This window comes from Passer montanus, unplaced genomic scaffold (genome assembly GCF_014805655.1).
Source record: "Passer montanus isolate IOZ18808 unplaced genomic scaffold, ASM1480565v1 scaffold37, whole genome shotgun sequence".
In the NCBI taxonomy this organism is placed as follows: domain Eukaryota; kingdom Metazoa; phylum Chordata; class Aves; order Passeriformes; family Passeridae; genus Passer; species Passer montanus.
Genome location: NW_024368485.1, coordinates 4,778,562 through 4,797,474, shown reverse-complemented (window position 1 = coordinate 4,797,474; position 18,913 = coordinate 4,778,562). Strand labels below are relative to the sequence as shown.

Here is an 18,913-nt window from a genome sequence, read left to right as displayed (position 1 = left end):
CTCTGCTGCTCATGGTCTCTTGATGCAGAACTAAGTGACTGCCCACTGCAGGCCTTCCGTGATTGTCCCCAGGCTGGGCATGGTGTGGCCTCCCAAATTCTGAATCTGGGATGCTGTTTGCTGTGTGTACATGATTTGAACAGGCATTTCTTCCTTTTCATTAACAGTTCAGACATCAGACTGCAAAACTCAGGAAAATACCCCTGCTGTTCCTGTATGTGCCTGGAAACTGGAAAAGAGCCTGTGCAGCTCCAGCCTGTGCTAGAGCAAGGCCAGTGGTTTAAACAAGTGGTGAACATGAGGGACCTCAGTATGCAGGTTACTGAAAAAGTGGTCTTTAAGAAGCTAGAGTGTTCTGCAAACACTAAAATTGGTTTATGTACAGCATGGGTATTAATTTCTGTTTCTCTTTTCAGGTGGGGCTTGTACTTCAGTGTAGTTAATTTTTCTTACAGTAATGTGCAATTATAGTAGCAGAAGTTTTACTCTTTCTCTAAATTGAACACCTCATGAATTCCCAGCTTTTTGTAGACTAGAGTATTTTGCTTTTTGATATTGCAGCACTCTGCTGCTACTTAAGCTTTGACCAGAAGCAATCACACCAAAAAAACACCTACTGCAGAAAGCACAGTGCTCTAAATAGAAAAGCAGGAGTTAGTTTGACTCAGCAGCAGTACTGTATTTATGCAGTAGCTGCAGCCTACAGTTCATAAAACAGGATTACAGAATACCCTGAGTTGGAAGGGAACAGCAGGTGCATGTTGAAGTGAACATCAGCGTTGGTGCCATTCAAATTGGTTTGGGAAATAAGGTAGAAGATGTATTTTTTTATATTTACCTTTGCAATTTCTCCTGTCTCACCTCCTCTATACCTACAGGTAAGGCAGAAAGGAGAGAGTTTTACCCCTTGGCTCGGGGTAAAATTCCATTGATGATCTGCACTGTTAAAACTCTTTGTGTGTCTGTGTGTTCTGTGAAGGCTCCTCAGGCTTCCAGCAGACAGAACTGTCTAGAGAGCAGCTGTATGTCTTGGGCTTCATGTCAAGGGGTTAATTGCTTAGAGCTCAGACTACTTAAAAAAAAAAAAAAAGCTAAAGCAAAACACTGCACTTAATAGTAAAGGTTTTGTGTTAGTTTTTTTAAAGGGAGACCTTTGGAGAGGGTCTTTAATCATTGCATAGATGTAGCAGGCTGGGGGTGGCAGCCCCTCCCTGTGGGTCTGAGGAGGACACAGCTGCTGCTCCTCCAGCTGTGGGAAGCTGCCTCAGAAGCTGCAGAGACCCAGCTGAGGAGCTGAACAGTGCCATTGCTCTCCCATCCATGGCCCAGTGCAGGGACAGGGCCCAGGCCTGTCCAGTGTGCTGTGAGCTGGGCTGGGGAGCTGCAGCCCCTCAGCACTGTGTTCACTCTGCAGAGCAGCTGCACTTTGCATTTTTGACATGCTGTGTTGTTTGGGAAAAAAAAATTTTTGCTTTAAGCCAGAGGAACACTTGCTTAAAGCTAAATAGATAAGAATACCAACTCAAAAATGGGCCCTTTTTTATGGATTTTTCTCCACACTCTGTGTTGTAAAATACAGAACTGTACTTCTGACAAAAGCTACAAACAACATGAGTTGTCTGCTTTAAATACCACACTGCTTAGGCACAATTTCAGAGTATCATTGAAGAACTAACAAGGAGAGATTGTTCATCACAAGGCCAAGTGCATTTGTGCATGTGTTTGGCCTTCTGAGTCTACCTTTGTTCTTTGGGGTTTTTTTTCCTACCCATCAGTGGAACTGAAATAGATTTCACTGTGTCTTAAGACTTGTGGAATTCAGCTGGTGTGATGGTGTGACTGATGCTTGTTAGAGCTTTAATCTGAGCTGCTTTACTGGTGCACTTAAATCCAAGGTTGTGGAATGCTTACTTAACAGTGCTATTTTTTGGAAGCTAACCTAAATGCCAGTGTGCTGTAACTTCCCACAGCCCCAGTGGGCTGTGGGGAGCTAACAGGGATTCTAAAAAGGTTGCAGATAGTTTTTAAACTTACCCAGTCCACTGAAGCAAATGTAAAGCTTTGAAGAGTATCCTGGGTAGAAGGAAGTTTGTTAAATGGTGCCTGGCACACCCTTGGGTAACCTGGACAGCTTTAAGAAACACACAAAAGCAAAAAACCCCAAACCCAAACAAATTCAGAACTGTATGTAACAACTGAAGCAATTTTAAGGGCAAACACCCCCTGCAACTCCAGCAATTGCTGCTGTCTTGAATACAGTGATTTTTTCCCCCTACTTTGTATTTCTCAGCAGCTGCTGTAGTTGGCTTTGAGCAAACAGCTTTGCTTCTCTGTCCCTCCCCAGACCTCAGATAATCATTCCTGAGCTCCATCAATGAGCCTGGGAAGCTGTGAGCTCCCAGGGCAGTTCTGTGGGTTCAGGTGCTGCTGCCCAGCTCCTGCAGGAGGTGTGAGCCCCAGGCCGGTGCAGCAGGCACTGGGGAGCCATGGACTGGGGCCAGCCTGTGTGACAGGGCTCTCATGCCATCTAGTGTTTGTCACCGAGGTGGAACCTCAGCGCCTGCCGGACGGGAAGGGATCCATCCAGGTCTGGAGGAATTCCCAGCTCCTGAAACGAGTTTGAGAGGTGAAAGCTAAATATACACATTACATATCTCAGCCCTTCTGTTGCACAGACTTTCTTCTGTCATACAGATCATTAACCCTCCCCAAGCTTTCCACAAACCTGGTTTTGATTGATGGGATGTGGAGGTTTCTATATTATATTATAATTGATATTATTGAATTATAGACTCAAAACCTCTGGCCACAACAAAGTTATGTACTAAAATGGAAATTGGCAGTTTAAATCCCTCAGTGTGTCCATGTTGAGTATTACAATAATATTTGGAAGTAATGTTGAGATCTTTACCATCAAGACACTCAGTTTCCCAGAACACCTTTGTTTTATGATGGGTTTGACCACCAGCTCTGTAGACATTCCCTTCAGATTAAATCTAACTGGTTTATTTGCTTTCATTTTAGGCACTCAGAAATGCAGCTAATTAATAATATTTTACATTTCCTGGATTTTCTTTGGGGGGGCAAATACAAAGGTGAAGCCGAGGTGGGAAATGTGCTTCGAGAGGATGGCACTAATGCTGAATCTTTCCTTTTTCCTCCTACAACATGGGGGCAGAAACCAAATACTTCCTGGGATGCTGTAATAGAAACCAGGTCATTGCAGTTGTGTGAATCTTAAAGGGCATTAGAAGTTCTGCCTGATACCAGCTGTACCCATTTGGGGAATTTCTGTTATTTTCTGTGTTTGTGGTGAGTTAAATGGCACCACTCAGCAGATAGGAGGTGTTTGGATTGGTTTTTGTTTCTGACTGGAGAAAAAATGCCTTGGAACATCTGAGTTTCTTTCAGAAGCAAATAGGTAAAATTCCATTTAATTAATCATAACATATCTTTATTTAATTTCATCTCACTGTACTCTTAGATTCTTTGCTTGTTCAGGTCATCTTTTATGCTACCAGGTAAATAGTAATAAATGGAGAGTTCCAGAGGGAAGAGAATTTGCAGAGGAGGAAGAGGAATGAGGGTAAAACCCAAACCCAGTGAGGGACATTTTTTTGAAGGAAAGACACAGACCTGCTGTGTTTCATTAGAGCTCTTGTGCCCCAGTTGAGAGGCAAAGACTTGTGTCACTGGGGCTGCTAAAAGAGCAAAGCCTGAGCAAGCTCCTTCAGAGTGGCAGAATTAGGGAGAAAATGGAGCATTTGGGCCAAGTTCCCAACTCTGCCAGACAGGCCCCAGCACTGAGGGAGCTGCAGGGCTGTTCCCAGTGCCCCTGCTCAGGGTGATGTAGTGTGTGAGTAGCGAGTGAGTAAAGCACTCACCCTGCCAGGCAACAGCTCCGTGGAGCCTGGGGCGTGCCATGTTCGTGTCCACAACTGATTGTGTCTGACTTGTCTGGGGGACCTGATAATGCCACCTCCTCTGTACTTGGTGTTCAAACGTGCTCTGGAGGCAGGTGTGCAGTATCCCAGCTGCAAACAGAGCTCCTCCAGAAGTTTGGCAGTGCTGCTGCCCAGTTTATGTGCAGAGTAGGGCCCCTGTTCCCTGAAGTGGGAGATGGATTTCATTCTGGGTGTGTTTGCACGGAGTGGTGAGAATGAACTCTGAGTATGCAGAGAGTCAAGAGGAGGATCTGGGGGGCAGGGAGGCACTCCTGGGGGGCAGTGAGGGCACACTGGGCATGGCACAAACAGGACTGGTGCTGCAGCTGCTCTGCTGTGGCCACAACAAACTCTGGTTAGAGTTGCATAAATGCACTATTTTAAGTAGAAGATATAAAGAATATAAACATGAAATGAAGAGGCTTTAATTTGGTGTCTTTAGAAATTTGATAATTAATGGAAAGACCTTTGGAAGCACAATGTTTTTGGCAAGTTTAGCGACAGTGCAAATATGGTGGGGGACTCACGGGTTTTGGTGGTTTCCAATTCAACTTTAAGACAGACACAGATTCTCAGACATGTTTTGTACTTTTTTTTTGTACAGTGCAACTTTTCACATTTGCTTGCACTGTGATATTTGAATATACACTCCCTACTTTCCTCCTATTTTGGATTTGTTTGGATTTACCTGTTGAAATTGGAACTGAAATGCACATCTTTGTATAAGTTAAAAGGAGATGTAACTGGTCTTGCTGTCAAAGGAGGCCTTAAATTTATGCAGCAGTTGAAGTCAAAACCAGGGCTTTGGGTCTCTTTGTAGTAATCTTTCTCAGTATAAGATTGTTCTAATGAAAAGTGAAACTGTCTATTCAAGGTCTGAATTGGGATCTCTAGCCCTCCTGGTCCACAGTATTTTCATGGAAATGTGGGAATGCCCTTTTCTAGTTCTTAAGAAATTGGTGTACTAGATTTTTAAGAGGATTTGGAGCAGCCCTGGGAAGATTTTAGCTTCCTGTTTTTAGCTCCAGATCTTAAGAAGAAACTCCAAACTGGAAAATAAATTGTGGGTTTTTTTCATCAGGGATTGAAACAAAATGACATCAGGATTCCCACAGCTCTTCTCTTTCAGACTGGGAGTTGTAGTTCATGCTCCTCTCGTGTTTGTACAGTACTTTCCAAATGTTACTTTCTATATGTTGGTACTGTAAACTGTCAGGTTCCTGTTTTTATTTAAATGAAAGGAACAGTTAATTGTGAGGTCAGCAGCTGCCAACAGAGAATGCTGATGTGAAATAAAAAAGGGGAAGGTGTTTGCTAGTAGGAATTAGGTAAAGGGCTGAGTAACTTTTTCTTCAGCCTTCCTTAAGAGGAATAAATACGGCTGAGCAGCTCCTGGGGACTAAAGATACCAGCAAAAGGATTAATCGTGTTCTTCATGAGCCTCTGCCTTTGTTCCAGGCACAGAAAGGGTCCTTTTCTGTTTCCCTTCACGCTGCTTGTTGTGAAGGGAGAAGTGTTACAAAGGCGTCTCTGTTAGTCCTCCAGCAGGCAGACATTAGTTTACAGAAACGCCAGGGGAAGCCATACATCTGGGAGGTTTGTAAACGCCTTTGAACCCCTGTTTGAAAAGCAATCTATTTAAAGCTCGTCTGGTGACTACTTTTAGCCGGGCGGCGAAAAGCCGCTTAGCGGGGCCGGGCCCGCAGCCCTCGCTGCCGTCCGTGCGGAGGAGCCGCCGGCCGGGCCGGGCCGGGCCGGGCCGGGCGGAGCCGCTCCCGCCGTGCCCGCGCTCCCCGGCGGGCGCCGCGGGGCCGTGCGGTGCCAGCACTGCGTCAGCTCCACACCCCGTCAGCTGACCCGCTCCTGCAGCACCAGTGCAGCACCACTGCGGAGCCCGGGGAAGCCCATGGTTCCCTCCCTGGGCTGCAGGGCACTTCTCCCGCAGCTCTTCGCCTCTTGGAATGCATAATTGATAATCCCAGCTGGAGAGATGGACAGTCAGCCGAGCAGTTGGAAGGATAAGGGTATTTATTCTTTCACCTTCTTTCCTTATTTTATTCCTTTGAGATGCCGTGGGTCGTTTTCAGCAAATGGTGTCTGTAGCATGTATTTATTTGATTGTGAAATGTAGCCGAAAGGTGTGGAGTCTCTTTTTGCCACGTGCAGAATTAGAAAAGCTGCAGGTTAAAATGGGTAAACAGGAGCACTGCAGAAGAATAAATACTTTATGCAGGTGAAACGGTTTGTGTGACACTGCAGATCTTTTCCAGTTCTACAGAGCATATTAATGAAGGGCTTCTTTTGGTATGCATGGCACAAATACCGGCGTAGTCCGAGTTTGGTCCGTAATCCTTGGAAATTTCGAGATTATTAATAATCTAACAATACTATCCATTAACTGTAAAACCCCTCGTAATTTGCAGGTCATGTTGTGATATGTTTAAGAGGAGAAATTGCATGCGGGCTACAGGAGGGTGGGGATATTTTCTCTAAAAATCTCTTTGAAATATACCCTTAATCCTGTTTGCTTTTGATCTTTCATAATTCTGTCAAATTCTAGGTAAAACTGTGTCTGATTTTTCAGAATTTACAGCTGTAATATTAATTTTTTAGGTAAATAAGTATCTGACCTTAAATTAGTGTGGTGCTGACCTTTGTTCCTGTAAGCACCAATGGGAGATCTCCGGTGTAAATCTCTGTGGATCATTACATTAGTGCTCAGTGTGTTAGAGTTTAAGCCTTATTTGAATAAGTAATCTTCATACTTTATCAACAGGACAAGCTTTAGAAACATTTAATTATCTTTGGATACTTAAATGTATTTTAAAGGGCCCTGTCATGCTTGGTGCTTGTGACGTTTTCCTCTTTTTTTGGGAATTATTGTTCAATATCTGGGGTTTTTTATATTCTACGTGAACAAAATTGACAGCTCTCTGAAATCCTAAGAATGTTTTTTCAGAACCTAAATATATAGCAAAAAACTCCTGAAGGATTTTTTTGATCTCTCACCTCTGCAAAATCAGGTTCTTAAAGCTTAATCTTTTATTAAAGGGCTGTAAAATATCAGGGAAAATATTATGCAGTGTGTAGTAATAGATTGTTGTTGATATGTAAGTAATTTAAATGTTCAAGGCTTCATACGTCAGGCCTGAAATTCGTGGGGATGGGAAGAAAGAAAGAAAAGGGAAAAAAGAGGGCTGAGGTCAGAAGGTTTTGGTAGAAATTGGAAGGCAATTTTTGTCCCTTTTTGTTTTCAGACCCAATTTTCAGGTTTCTTTTACAGCCAGCCTGGCAGGGGTGGTGTTGATCTGAAAGCACGTTTCCAACTCTGGAATTTGAGGCCTTGAGAATAATGGAGTCTGTTTTGGTTTAAAACCCCTGAATTGCCCATCCTGAGCAGAGATCGGCTCTAAAAGAAAATGGAAGCAGAAATGAAGGGTTTTGGGGAAGCAGAAGATCCTGGTTCCTCTCCTTTTTCAGCTGCTCTTGAAACCTGGTTTAGAGGGGTTTTTTTTGTTTAGAACAAGATGAAGATACTGTGTTTCACATTCTTCCTTCCTTAGGTCAGGCTCCAGTGGCTTGGAAAACGGTGGGTAAAGTTCAGGGACTGATTGCACTATTCATCAAGCCCCAAAATAAATACAGAGGCAAATATTGCAACACGCTTCTTTCCATGCTAAAAAATTACTTAAAAAAAAATTAAATCTGAAACCAGACAAGAGCAAAAAGTAAGGTTTGTAGTTGGACTTTGCAGCTGAAACACTACTTCCTAATGAATATAATCTTAAATTTAGATTTGGTTAATGTGTTGTAGTTGAGGAATGAGCATAATGCAAGTGGTACAACCTTTGGCATTGACTAATACCTGTGGTATTGATCATCTCGATAGATAGGATGAAACAGGTCTACCCTGGGAGTAGCATGATTTGAATTTTTAATGCTCTTGAAGATAGATAGGCCCTATGGAGTAATTACTACTAAAAAGTAACATTTATTTATTTAATTTTTAATGATTTCAAGGAATTGTCAGGTTTTAATGGCTGAATATTGGTATGATGGTTTGGTGAAGAGCACAGCTATACTTCTAGGTTATCCCAGGATTCTTTCCTAATTAATGAGCAGAAATCTCTCTGAATTTTGGTTTAACTTAGTTCACTGATGGCAAAGATTGCATAGGCAAGCTTTGTCATGAATAATTGGGGCTTTGGAATGGTTTTCCCAGTTGGTACATTGTGCACACATTCACGAGTGTCTGGTCAAGTAGAAATTAAAATGTTGTTTTGGCTCATTAGGTAATATCTGGGAGATTTTTTTTTTTTATTTTTTTTTTAGAATCTGGTAGTGTTTGCCTTGTTGTTCTAGCATGTACTTGTGAAATCTGTATCACTTTTTTTTGCTGGGGTTGTGGTGCAGATGTGCCAAGCCTGAGCAGTGCGTGGCGCAGCCTTGTTCTGTGCCCTCTGGCACCCAGCGGAGCCACCTGCCCATCCATCCTGCTGGATGTGCTGCTCCATGGGGATGCCTGTCCCTGGGACAGCTCTGTTGGTGGCAGTCCCACGTGCTTGGCACCACTTGCAGTCCTGCTGTCACCACCCAGTTTCTCCAGCCAGGAGCTGGTGTTGTTCCTGGCTTGCAAGGAGACAAGTCAAGGCCCAAAGTGGCTTCCGATGTGTCTGATGAGGGTAAACAGAGGCTGCAATGTTATGGCCCAGTCTCTGCTCCTGTTAGGATGTCAACCAGGATTTTGAATAATAACCCTGAGGCAGGAAGCCTTGAAAATGTCAAACCCAGGCTGTGATGGTGCTTGAACACACCAACCACTGGATGGTTGGTGCCTTCTCCTGGGGGCTGGGCTGTGTCCAGTGGGGCTGCAGGGCCAGCACTCGGATTCTCTGCACAGAGATCAGTAGAAACCCTGAAGATCACATCCTGTGTGAATATGAAATTTATTACATGTAAGTGGAAAAGGCCTCTCTGAACAGAAATGCAGAGCAATTTGTGCTTGTGGATTTTCTGCCCAGCAGCTTTTCCTGCTCGGTGACAGATGGGACATTGTGCCGCAGCCGTGCTGAAAGCTGCGCTTCTCAGCGCTGCTGTCCCATTTCTCTGTTGGCACAAAAGGCTCTTCCCTGTGCCTGGCTGTTACTAGGAGAATGGAAGGGACCCGTGCCTACCTTGCACGTCACAGAAAGGTTCCAGTGTACCAACGCCTGTAAATCGCACAGTGTTTTCCCCCCTCTCCCCTCCCCTTTGACACAACCAGCCTTTCTGTGGCGCTGAGGCGCGGGTTTGTCGGGCTGTAAATCGCGGATAGAGGCGAGCTGTTCATTGTGCAGGCAGCCCGCGGCCCCAGCTGGTGCCGAGGCTTAGCGCGCAGGCGGCCATTGGCGGTCGCCGCGGCGATGGCAGCGGGCGGAGGTTGCGTAGCTCCGACCCCCGAGCGCCCTCGCAGGAAGTGGAAAGCGCCGGGAGCGAGCCGTGCCAGGGCTGGGCGCTCGCTGCACGCTCAAGATGGATGCCAAAACGGGTCAGTTCCTTTTTCCTGGTTTTCTGTGGTACACGTGAGCTCCGCTCGCTCGTAGCTCGCGCTTTTAATTTAGCTTTCTTAAAGAAATAAAAACCAAACAAAATCACCCCAAAAAACAAGACAGGGTTGCTTGGTTCAGGGGTTTTTTAAAAGAGGATTATCATGTTAAATGTATCAGACCGCTTGTTTTTGTCATTAAAACCCGGTATGACTTGCTCAGTTTTAAGTTAAATATCTGACAGGAAAAGACTTTAAAAAATACAGCTCTAAAGCTATCGCAGCACTTGCTTTAAAAGCAGAATGTAATTGGATGAGTTGTGCATGTAAGGCACGGATGGTACAGGACTATTTTTAGACGTGCCAAGTGACAGTTCGTGCTTACCAAATGTAGGCAGCTGTTCTTGTTTTAGAATAGGCCTGCAAGACGTGCATTAATATTATTTATTTCATTCTACTTCATATTGTATAAAATGCAGCTCAGAACAGTTTCCATAAGGAAGGATGTTGTAGGGCTGTTGTTGAAAATGGGTTTGGGTTTTCTGTGTTTCTGGTTTTATTTTTAATCTGCTGTGAATATCTTGCGTGTAAGTTAAAGCCAGAAAGCTGCTTCTAGTAATGCTTTTAATATTTTCCTTTCAAAATAAATGCAAATAACTCGTTTCTGATCAATTAGAGAATACAGATGAGTGGCTTCATTTGCTTTCTTGGACTGCAGAATTACAAAGCACTTTTTCAGTGACATAAACACCGAAGTTCCTTTGAGGAATTTACGATGATACCAGATCCGTATGCCATTAAACCTACGCTTATTTGGCCGTTCTCCAAAGGAGTGGAGATGAAACGAGGAAAAATGTTTTATGAGCAGTTTAACTCTGGTTCGGGAGCTCCTGGGCGTGAGGAGTTTTCTTATTGATTAGCGAGAACAAAAGACTTGATGGGGCGCTAAAGTCCATTTGGCGTTTGCTGTGTGCTTTAATTCCAGCAATGTACCTTTGTTTTGGCGTTCTGGAACTGTCATGCAGATGAATTACTCTCTTTACATTCCTTATAAGTGGGATAACGCATTAATGCATGGAATAAGTGATTTCCTTTAAAGCTGTGCAGAGAGGAGGGAGAGCTCGTTTACAGAAGTAATGCTGTCTGCAGGCAGAGGAGCAGGGCTCATGCTGAATGTGTCACCTGATACAGGGGCAGCACCAAATTCGAGTGCACGGATGCTCAAATTGCAGCATTTAAAAATAAACACAGTTTTAGTACTTGCAGCAAATGCTCAAAAAAAAAAGGTTTTATTTTTTTAAGATGCCTTACAAGACTTAAGAGCACAAAATCCACACTGGTTGTGAAGATTTCACCCGAGCTCCTTGCAGCTCACTTTAGGTTTACAGGTTTACAAGGATTCTTAGGTGAATCACACAATTTTGTTGATGTTTAATGCAAGGTGTGCAGAGACAATAACAGATTCTTTTGCTTCTGGAAGCAAAGGAAAAACTGAAGTAAAGAGTTAAATTTTGGGATTGCAACCCACACAACAGCAGATCTACGATGACTTGATTTGGTTTGATTTTTACAAATATTAAGGAAGGGTTGTGTTGCTTGGAGCCTGGGCTGCAGTGGAAGGAGGAGTTTGGATTGGAGGTGCTGGGAGAGCAGGAGCGTTGCCTCTGGCCATTGCTGCTCTATCTCTGCCCCCATATGTTTGTGCAGTCACATGGTGGCAGCGCCAGGCCCTGATCTGGCTGGCTCTGCTTTCTGGGATGGTTTTGGCACAGCCCAGGCAGCCAGGCTGGAAGAAAGGAGTGGGATGGATGGTGCTGGAGGGGTGAGACTGTTCTTTCCACAGCACTTGTGGTCTGTGATAAACTGAAGGTGTTGGTGCAGCTCTCTCTGTGGGGCTGCAGGAAACTTCTGCTGAAATGTGAATTAAATATTGGGGTTAGATACTTTGCATTAGGGTGGGTTTAAGTTTCTGACCATGGTTTTCATATTTCCTGCTATGTAGTATAGTTTCCATGGTGTTGGTGCAGCTCTGTCTGTGGGGCTGCAGGAAACTTCTGCTGAAATGTGGATTAAATATCGAGGTTAGATACTTTTTGCATTAGGGTGGGTTTAAGTTTCTAACCATGGTTTTCATCTTTCCTGCTATGTAGTATAGTTTCCAAGTCGGAATAACTGGGAAGAACTTCAGCTCTTGAAAGTCTGGGAAAACACACCCCAGCCCCAGGGGCTTTGGCATGTTGTACCTACGGAAGGGTTACACAGACCTTGCCCTGCAGAGGCTGCCAAGTGTTGAACATTGGAGCATGACTGTTTTCATCCTGTGAGAAATAATAGACAAATGCTATTTATTAAATGTTTTTACAGTCACCCAAATAATCTGTTCCAAGCTCTGATACACTGTTTTACAGTTAATTTGGGTGATGTTTAGGATGAGACAGGATTACTAAATGTGCAGTGCAATAGTGGTAGGTTTCTGTAATCCATCTTGAGCTCTGTCTCTACGAGGTTATTGCTGTTAACAAACAGATCTGCAGTGGGTGTGTTAAGCCATTACCTATGCCTTGTGCAAGAGTGTACTTTGCTCTGAACAGTGATGCTAAAAATGGCATAATATTGTGTTCTCTAATGAGGGTCACTTAAGGAAAACTAAACTTGGGTTGCAAATGAAGTCTTCTGCATTGGAGCACAGCAGATTTTGCCTGGATTGACATTTCAGGGAGAGTATTCCCTCTTGATGGCTCAGTCTGTCACCCATAATCAACATTATAAACTCCCATGGGAATGCTTCCATCAAAAGAAAACAAAACGAACTGTTAATGAGTCTTTGAGCAATGCCTTTGCCTCTACCAGGCTTGGAAAGATATAATGGTTTAGAGATCTGTTGGTGTCTTGTTATCTGTCCTCAGAGGGAATTGGAATCAATCTCTCCAGGGAGTGACCTCCACAAAATGCCCGACAATGAGAGGAAATGAAGCACAAACTGCTGTGGTTCTGGTGCAGAACACAGCACAGTAGCTGAAGAGATGAATTCTGACATTGCTTAAGGGCAGCATTGTTTTAAAATTTGAACAATTGCATCAGGGTAATCCTAATAGCAGTAATCCCGATAATCTGAAGTCCAGAACTGAACCAGTACTAAATAACTATTTCTGGTTGTGATTTCAGCTCTGGTTTGACAGGGTTTGACTCTTGGTGACTCTCAGCAGTCGAGCGAATACTGAAAAATTACTGCCTTGATATGAATGCCAAAGGTGTCTTGTTCTAATTTCTTGTCTCTTTTAAATTGTAGTTGTTGACCTCCTTTACTGGCGAGACATTAAGAAGACCGGGGTGGTGTTTGGAGCCAGCTTGTTCCTGCTGCTCTCATTAACAGTGTTCAGCATCGTGAGCGTCACAGCCTACATTGCCCTGGCCCTGCTCTCTGTCACCATCAGCTTTAGGATATACAAGGGAGTCATCCAGGCAATCCAGAAGTCTGATGAGGGCCACCCCTTCAGGTGAGATTTTTCTTTTCATTAAGCAAAATTGTGGTGTTTGGATCCAGCAGTGTTGGTGCTGCCAGAAGCAGTGGGTGACACGTGCTGTTAAGATGTTGCATAATATAAATAGACTGCACTGAAAAATGTGTTCCCCACTTCCAGCTTTTCTCAGGAGTCATACAGAAAATGGACTGAGAGTGTGGTACAAGGGGTGGAAAAATCAGAATAAATGTAGCAGGGTTTAAAGCATGACAGAGGGCTACTTTAATCTTTTTGAAACTTTTAAGACCTTAAAATGTGTGCTTTAGTGTGTAGCTGTGCTTCCCACTTATAAAGTCAGTGACAGGATCCAGGTACCCACTGCTGCAGAACTGCCTCTTAAGAGAAATTAAACCTTATTAATCTGTGTTGGAAGACTTGTGGGAGTGTGTGTTTCCTGTTTCCCTGCCAGCCCTGTCCCACTCTGCCCAGCCTTGCTTCTCCCTGTTGTTAATGAGTGAAGTGGCTCAGTCTCCCCTTGCAGTCTTCAGAAAGTCCTGTTTGCCCCTCTGTCTTACAGCCCTGTTACTAATTTGGTAGTGTTCCCATCTTCTGCAAGGCAAAGCAAAATGTAGGTTCCCCTCAGTGCTCCCAGACCCTGTGCAGTGCCTCCTTTTCCAGTGGAAACCAGTCCGTGGGACAAAATTCTGGGGAAAAAACACCCTCCCATTAGGGTGAATATTCCCAGCTGAAATCGTGCTTGCTTCTCATTATCTAAACAACAGTGTCAAGCTTTTTCTTAGCAAGAACAAGCAGAACAACTTCTACCTGTGCTCTTTCTGCAGTTTTTTTTCTAAAAATACTGATATTCCTACGTAGCTTCCAGACATTCTTGCCCAGCATACCTGGTTGCTTACTTTTTTTCTGTATAGCTTATCCACAAGAAGGATATTTTTACTTGAAAAATCCCATGAGGAGAATTGGATTTTTGATGCAGGTGCTGAGTATCCTGTGTATAGCTTATCCACAAGAAGGATATTTTTACTTGAAAAATCCCATGAGAAGAATTGTATTTTTGATGCAGGTGCTGAGTATCCAGGATGAGCTGGCAGGGTGAGCAGATGGAAGCCAAGGGTGGATGGCAGAATGCAGCCTTGAAATGGCCACTTGCTGCAGTTACCATTTGAAGTATTTTCATTTGTTTTGGACTTGCCACAAGGTCATGTTTAGCTTTGCCTTAAATGACATATGTGGGAGCATTGTGCAATTTTCATATTAAAAAAATTCCCAAACAAAACCACCCCAAAGCAGAATCCCCCTAAACAAAAGTTTACCAACTGTAAAATGAGCTCCATTTTACAGATGTGCTGCGTTGCTCCTTCTGCCTGCAGCGTGCACATTAGATAAATAATTTATACTTTGTTTAAAGACTCCAAATTGCCATAGCCACTGCAACTACAGATAAGTGACAGTGGAGTGGAAAGAACATATAACCAGATAGGGGTTTATATCTTTTATGTAAAAACTGCTCTCACTAGCTGTAAGAATAATTTCTAGCAAATGAGAAATTTAGCTCATTTTGTGGTGCCATAGTATGTTGCAGCTTAATGGTAACTCCACAAGGGACTTCCAGGGGCAGAAATGGATATATTGCTTTTGTAGGATTTTTTTCCCCCTTGTTTTAGCCTGCCCCTTTTTTGCCTGGTGCAGGTGACAGAGTAAATAGCAGAGAGGAAAAAAAGGTTGGCTAAGAATAACTTGGGTTAGTTCTGTTTGTCCTTTCAGCATTCCTCACGCTGTGAAGTTTGTTTCTCTATAGCACAAAAAGGAGGTCCTATAGATGCTGTATCTAACACATAGATCAAGTTTGCAGCACTTTGAGTTTCCTGGCTGTCTGTGCAGGGCTTACCTGGACTCGGACGTGGCCGTGTCCGAGGAGCTCATCCAGAAGTACAGCAACGTCGTGCTGGGCCACGTGAACGGCACCGTCCGCGAGCTGCGGCGCCTCTTCCTCGTCGATGACCTGGTGGATTCCCTCAAGGTGAGTGTGTCCATGTGACTGCATGGCTGCTGACCCGGGTTAGCAAAGCCTGCTGCTCCTTGCAGAATGAACAATGGCTCTGCTTAAGTACATCACGAGGTGTAGTTTGCTCTGGATATCGAGGGCTGCCTGCAGTGATGGGGTGGCTGGAAAGGATAACTTGGTCTGCCTGTGGGCAGAGCAGTAACACAAATGGAAAGCAGAACTAGGCCGTGGCTGCCTGCAGCTCCCTGTTCAAGCTCCTTGCTGGTGCCTCTCACAGCAGGAATCTTCTAAAATAACAAGCCATGCTCCAGTCTGGGCATTAGGGGTGTGACTGATGTGTGTGTGTGTGTCACTCTGGAAAACCTGGCCCTGGGCTAGATTGTCCCAGCCTGGTTTGGAGCTGGTTTTCTGTTTGTGTTTAGTCCACAGCTCCCTGTCTTTTTCTTTTTCCACTTTCTGCTGGAATGGTGGAGACTGAGTGATGCCCTTGGGTTACTGGGAAGGTGGGCACTTGTTCCAGCCCCTGGATTTGGGAATGAAAGGTGCTGTTTTTAGTGATGGGAATTACTGAAATGGGGTTTGCAAATTACTTTACCAAGTGTAAGCAGTGCTGTATAACAGCTGGAGTCCATCCATGTAGAATTTAATGGGATTTACTAAGAGTGGCAGAGCATAACTGACTGTGAAGAATAGTAATAAATTAAACAAAATGTAGCAAAAAAAATCCAAAAACATAAAACCTCAATAAAACACACCAAAAAACCCTTCCAAAATAAAAGAATTAGCTGAAAACTCTTCAGATTAGTTCTGGGAGAATTGCATTCTCTCCTTTCAAGCTCTAATCACCTTTCTTTATTTTTGAAACTGGTGTTTCCTTTACCTAGTGCAGTGTGCTGTCCACTTATTTTTCAGTTTGCTTAATCTTCGTGAAAAAACTTGCATTTGTCCTGCAGTAAATCCCCCTACTTAGTGCTTTGTAAAGTCCTTTGAGTTGTTGTGGAGCTGGGGGAGGGGTTCCTTGTGAAACTGGGGAAAACCAGGAAGGCTGTCCAAGCCTTTGTTGTAACTGCAATAGAAACCTGCAGGCAGATCTTGGAATCTTAGCCAGAGTTTGCAGATCCAGTTTCTCATTGTGCTCTAAGTTAAACACAGTTTGTGCCAGAAAAGCTGCACCTGATGCCCTGCAAGGCTCCTGCAGTGAGGCAGTTCCCTCTGGAAGCAAGAGGAGGTGTAAGGAGGCTCTGCTGCTCCTGGGACTGATTCCTTTTCTCAGGAGGGAGAGAGGAGGTGGGCTCCTGAAGGGCTTTGCAGGAAAAGGCTTTTGAGGAGCTGGTTGTTTTGAGGAGCATTCCTTTCTGCACAATCAGCTTTGTGCACAATCATTTCTTTCCTGTTTTTTGAGATATGATCAATAGTGCTGCTGCCAAAGTCCTGTTTGGATCTGATTCTCAGCAGCACAGAAAAACTCAGCATCACAAGGTCACTTGTGTTCCTGATCAAGGCCTTTGTGATCCGTGCCTTGGTCTGAGTTAGGAGACTTCTCACACCATTTGTGTAGGGATCCCAACCCCTTGCAGGAAAGGAGAAGGAAGCAGTGAGAAGCCAACTGTGTTCCAGTGAACACTGGTCTAAAAACAAGGCCTTCTGGAGGAATTATGTTAGAAGCAGAATTAATTCCAGCCAGAATGTCTTCAAGGCACTCTAATCACTTGAAGTACTACAGTCCGTAGGAAAGATGTGTTTATTCAGCTGAACTAATTCATTTCCCCTCTCTCCTTCTGACATTTAAAATGGTTTATGTAGGTTAATTAGTCTAATTTATGGTAGTTGGAAACAACCCTTTATCAGAAACCAGTGAATGTCAGGACAGTTCACAAGCACAAGTTACTGATTTTGAAGAGTTTGTGCTCGAGGAGAACATTGGGATTCCAGGGTCTTATGTAATATAATGGCCCTGGTTTAAAAAATAAAAATATCTTGGCTTGTGTAGTTTAAACATCTTCACTCTAGGAAACCACATGTTTACGTATAATTCAAGTTACAGAGCTCTAATGTAGGAAATGTCTGCAGGTCAGTTCATTGTGTGTAATAGTTCTGACTGTAAAATCTGTCTTGTTAAGATTTTTTTTCTTCTTTATTAAACAATGCTTCAGTCAGGGGAGTCTTAAAATGGACTCTAAATATTTATGCAGCACAAGGAGAAATTCCTCACAGCTCTTGAGGAGTAAGTCCAGAGGAGCCCTTGCCAGAGCCCCAGGAGAAGCTGTGTTTTGTCCTGGTAAAGGCTGTGCTGGTTCTGGGCACTGCTGCTCTTGCTCAGCTGAGGCTGTGAGGAACAGAGCTCTGTATTCTGTAGCAAAGAAGGGGCAAGGGGCATTTCTGGATTTGCCCATTTTGGCTGGCAAAAGGGGGTTGAGTCCATCAGCCACACAGGCCTTGCACTGCTGTGCAGGTCCTTGGAAGGACCAGGCTTGGCTCCTGAGCTTCCCTTCATCCTGAGAAGATGGGAGGGGCAGAATCAGCTCTGGAGGTGGACCCTGGGCTGCCTTCTGCTTTTTCTCTTGTCTTAGAGCTTTATTTAGAGGTGTTTCAGGTAAGCTTTGTTGTGTCTGTGAGGGTCTCTGTGTTTGCATAGTTTATAAGAAAAAGAAAATAGAGACCAGTAAGTAAATTAGGGATTGAGATGGACTCCCAGGATGGATAATCCCGGAGAGCTGCTTGAATTGTCAGAGGAGTGCAGAGAGAGGAGTTGTGGGATCAGAGTCCCTCTCCCATGCAGTACAGTGGGTGAAAGGGGTTAACACCTGCACAGGCAGCAGTTCATGGTTCTGCCCTGATGCTGCTCTGGACAGACTTTGGGTGGAGAGAATCTTGTGTAGTCAAATGTGAACTTGTGGATTTTGCTCTTTCTTGAACCATAAATTCAATGCTCACTATAATAAATAATCGATAGTTCTGATAATTATTGGACTTTGGGATTGATTTGTGTCTTGTTACCCGTGCTTACGTAAACTCACATTTCCTGCCCTGGGCAGAGTCATCAGCAGAGTTCCTGGCTGCTGAGCTGGCTGGGTGGTGCTGAGCTTCAGGAGTTGTGTCCATGGGGAGCAGGTCATGGACAGCTGTGGGGGTGCAGGATAACCACTGTAAACCATCACACACCCAGGGGCTCTGCCCAGAGCAAGCTGGAGCCTTCCTTCCCTCTCTGGTGGGTGTGCTGCACATGCAGGCTGCTCCAGCATGGAAGTGTCTGCTCCAGTGAAATGCCTGGTGCAGAGATCAGCTCCAGGCTCAGCCTGGCATTGCAGGGTAGAACTGGGCTAAGGAATTCAGCAAATCTGCTTTATTTTCCTTGAGAAACCTGCCAGAGCCCCTCAGCTGCTGGGAACGGTGCAGCCTCTCCGAGGGTTAACTTTGTGCTCCTCCCTGTGCTCTTTGTCACATCTCAGAAGTGCTGACAGATAAAGCACTGCATCACCTGCAGTTAATGCACCTGAATTTTGAACAGGATCAGTTTTGAGTGAAGCTCTTGAAGTCAATTTGATTTTGTTGCAGCAATCATGGAATTAAACTTGTATTGACTATCAATGCCCTTATCTTATTGCTGGCTGTTGATTTTGTTTGGATATTTTACATCTTTTGATAAGCGAAAATTGGGTGTTGGGATTTGTAAGTTCAGAGTACCTTGGCTGCAGGCCAGTTGCCAGGGTCCTGGCCCACACCCACAGTCCTGCAGCCATGCCTTGTTTTCCTTGCCAGCACTTTGTGCCCATCCTTTCCTTGGGTGTAGCTCCTGCTGATGGGAGTGTTTCCATCCTGGGTTGTTCATTGTGCCCAGGTCTGCACTCCTGGTGCCAGTGCCAGCCTTCTCACGGTGTCTGTCCAGGGCTCTGCTGGAAAACAGCCCCCTATGCTGAGCTGACCAGGGCTGGGGGTCTCTGCTCTGTGCAGAGCAAGGAGT

General features: G+C 44.4%; 1 protein-coding gene across 5 annotated transcripts in view; it reads left to right on the top strand.

The window, feature by feature from the left end:
- RTN4 (reticulon 4) overlaps positions 1–18,913 on the top strand; it is a 40,556-nt gene that overhangs the window by 17,374 nt on the left and 4,269 nt on the right. For 3 of the 5 annotated variants that reach the window (XM_039717143.1, XM_039717144.1, XM_039717145.1), the window contains 2 exons: positions 12,758–12,965; positions 14,829–14,967. In XM_039717143.1, coding sequence (XP_039573077.1) covers positions 12,758–12,965; positions 14,829–14,967 — 347 coding nt within the window. Of the gene's footprint in view, positions 1–5,637; positions 5,969–9,317; positions 9,472–12,757; positions 12,966–14,828; positions 14,968–18,913 lie in introns of those variants that run through there. The other 2 variants (XM_039717146.1, XM_039717148.1) reach the window with 2 other exon arrangements.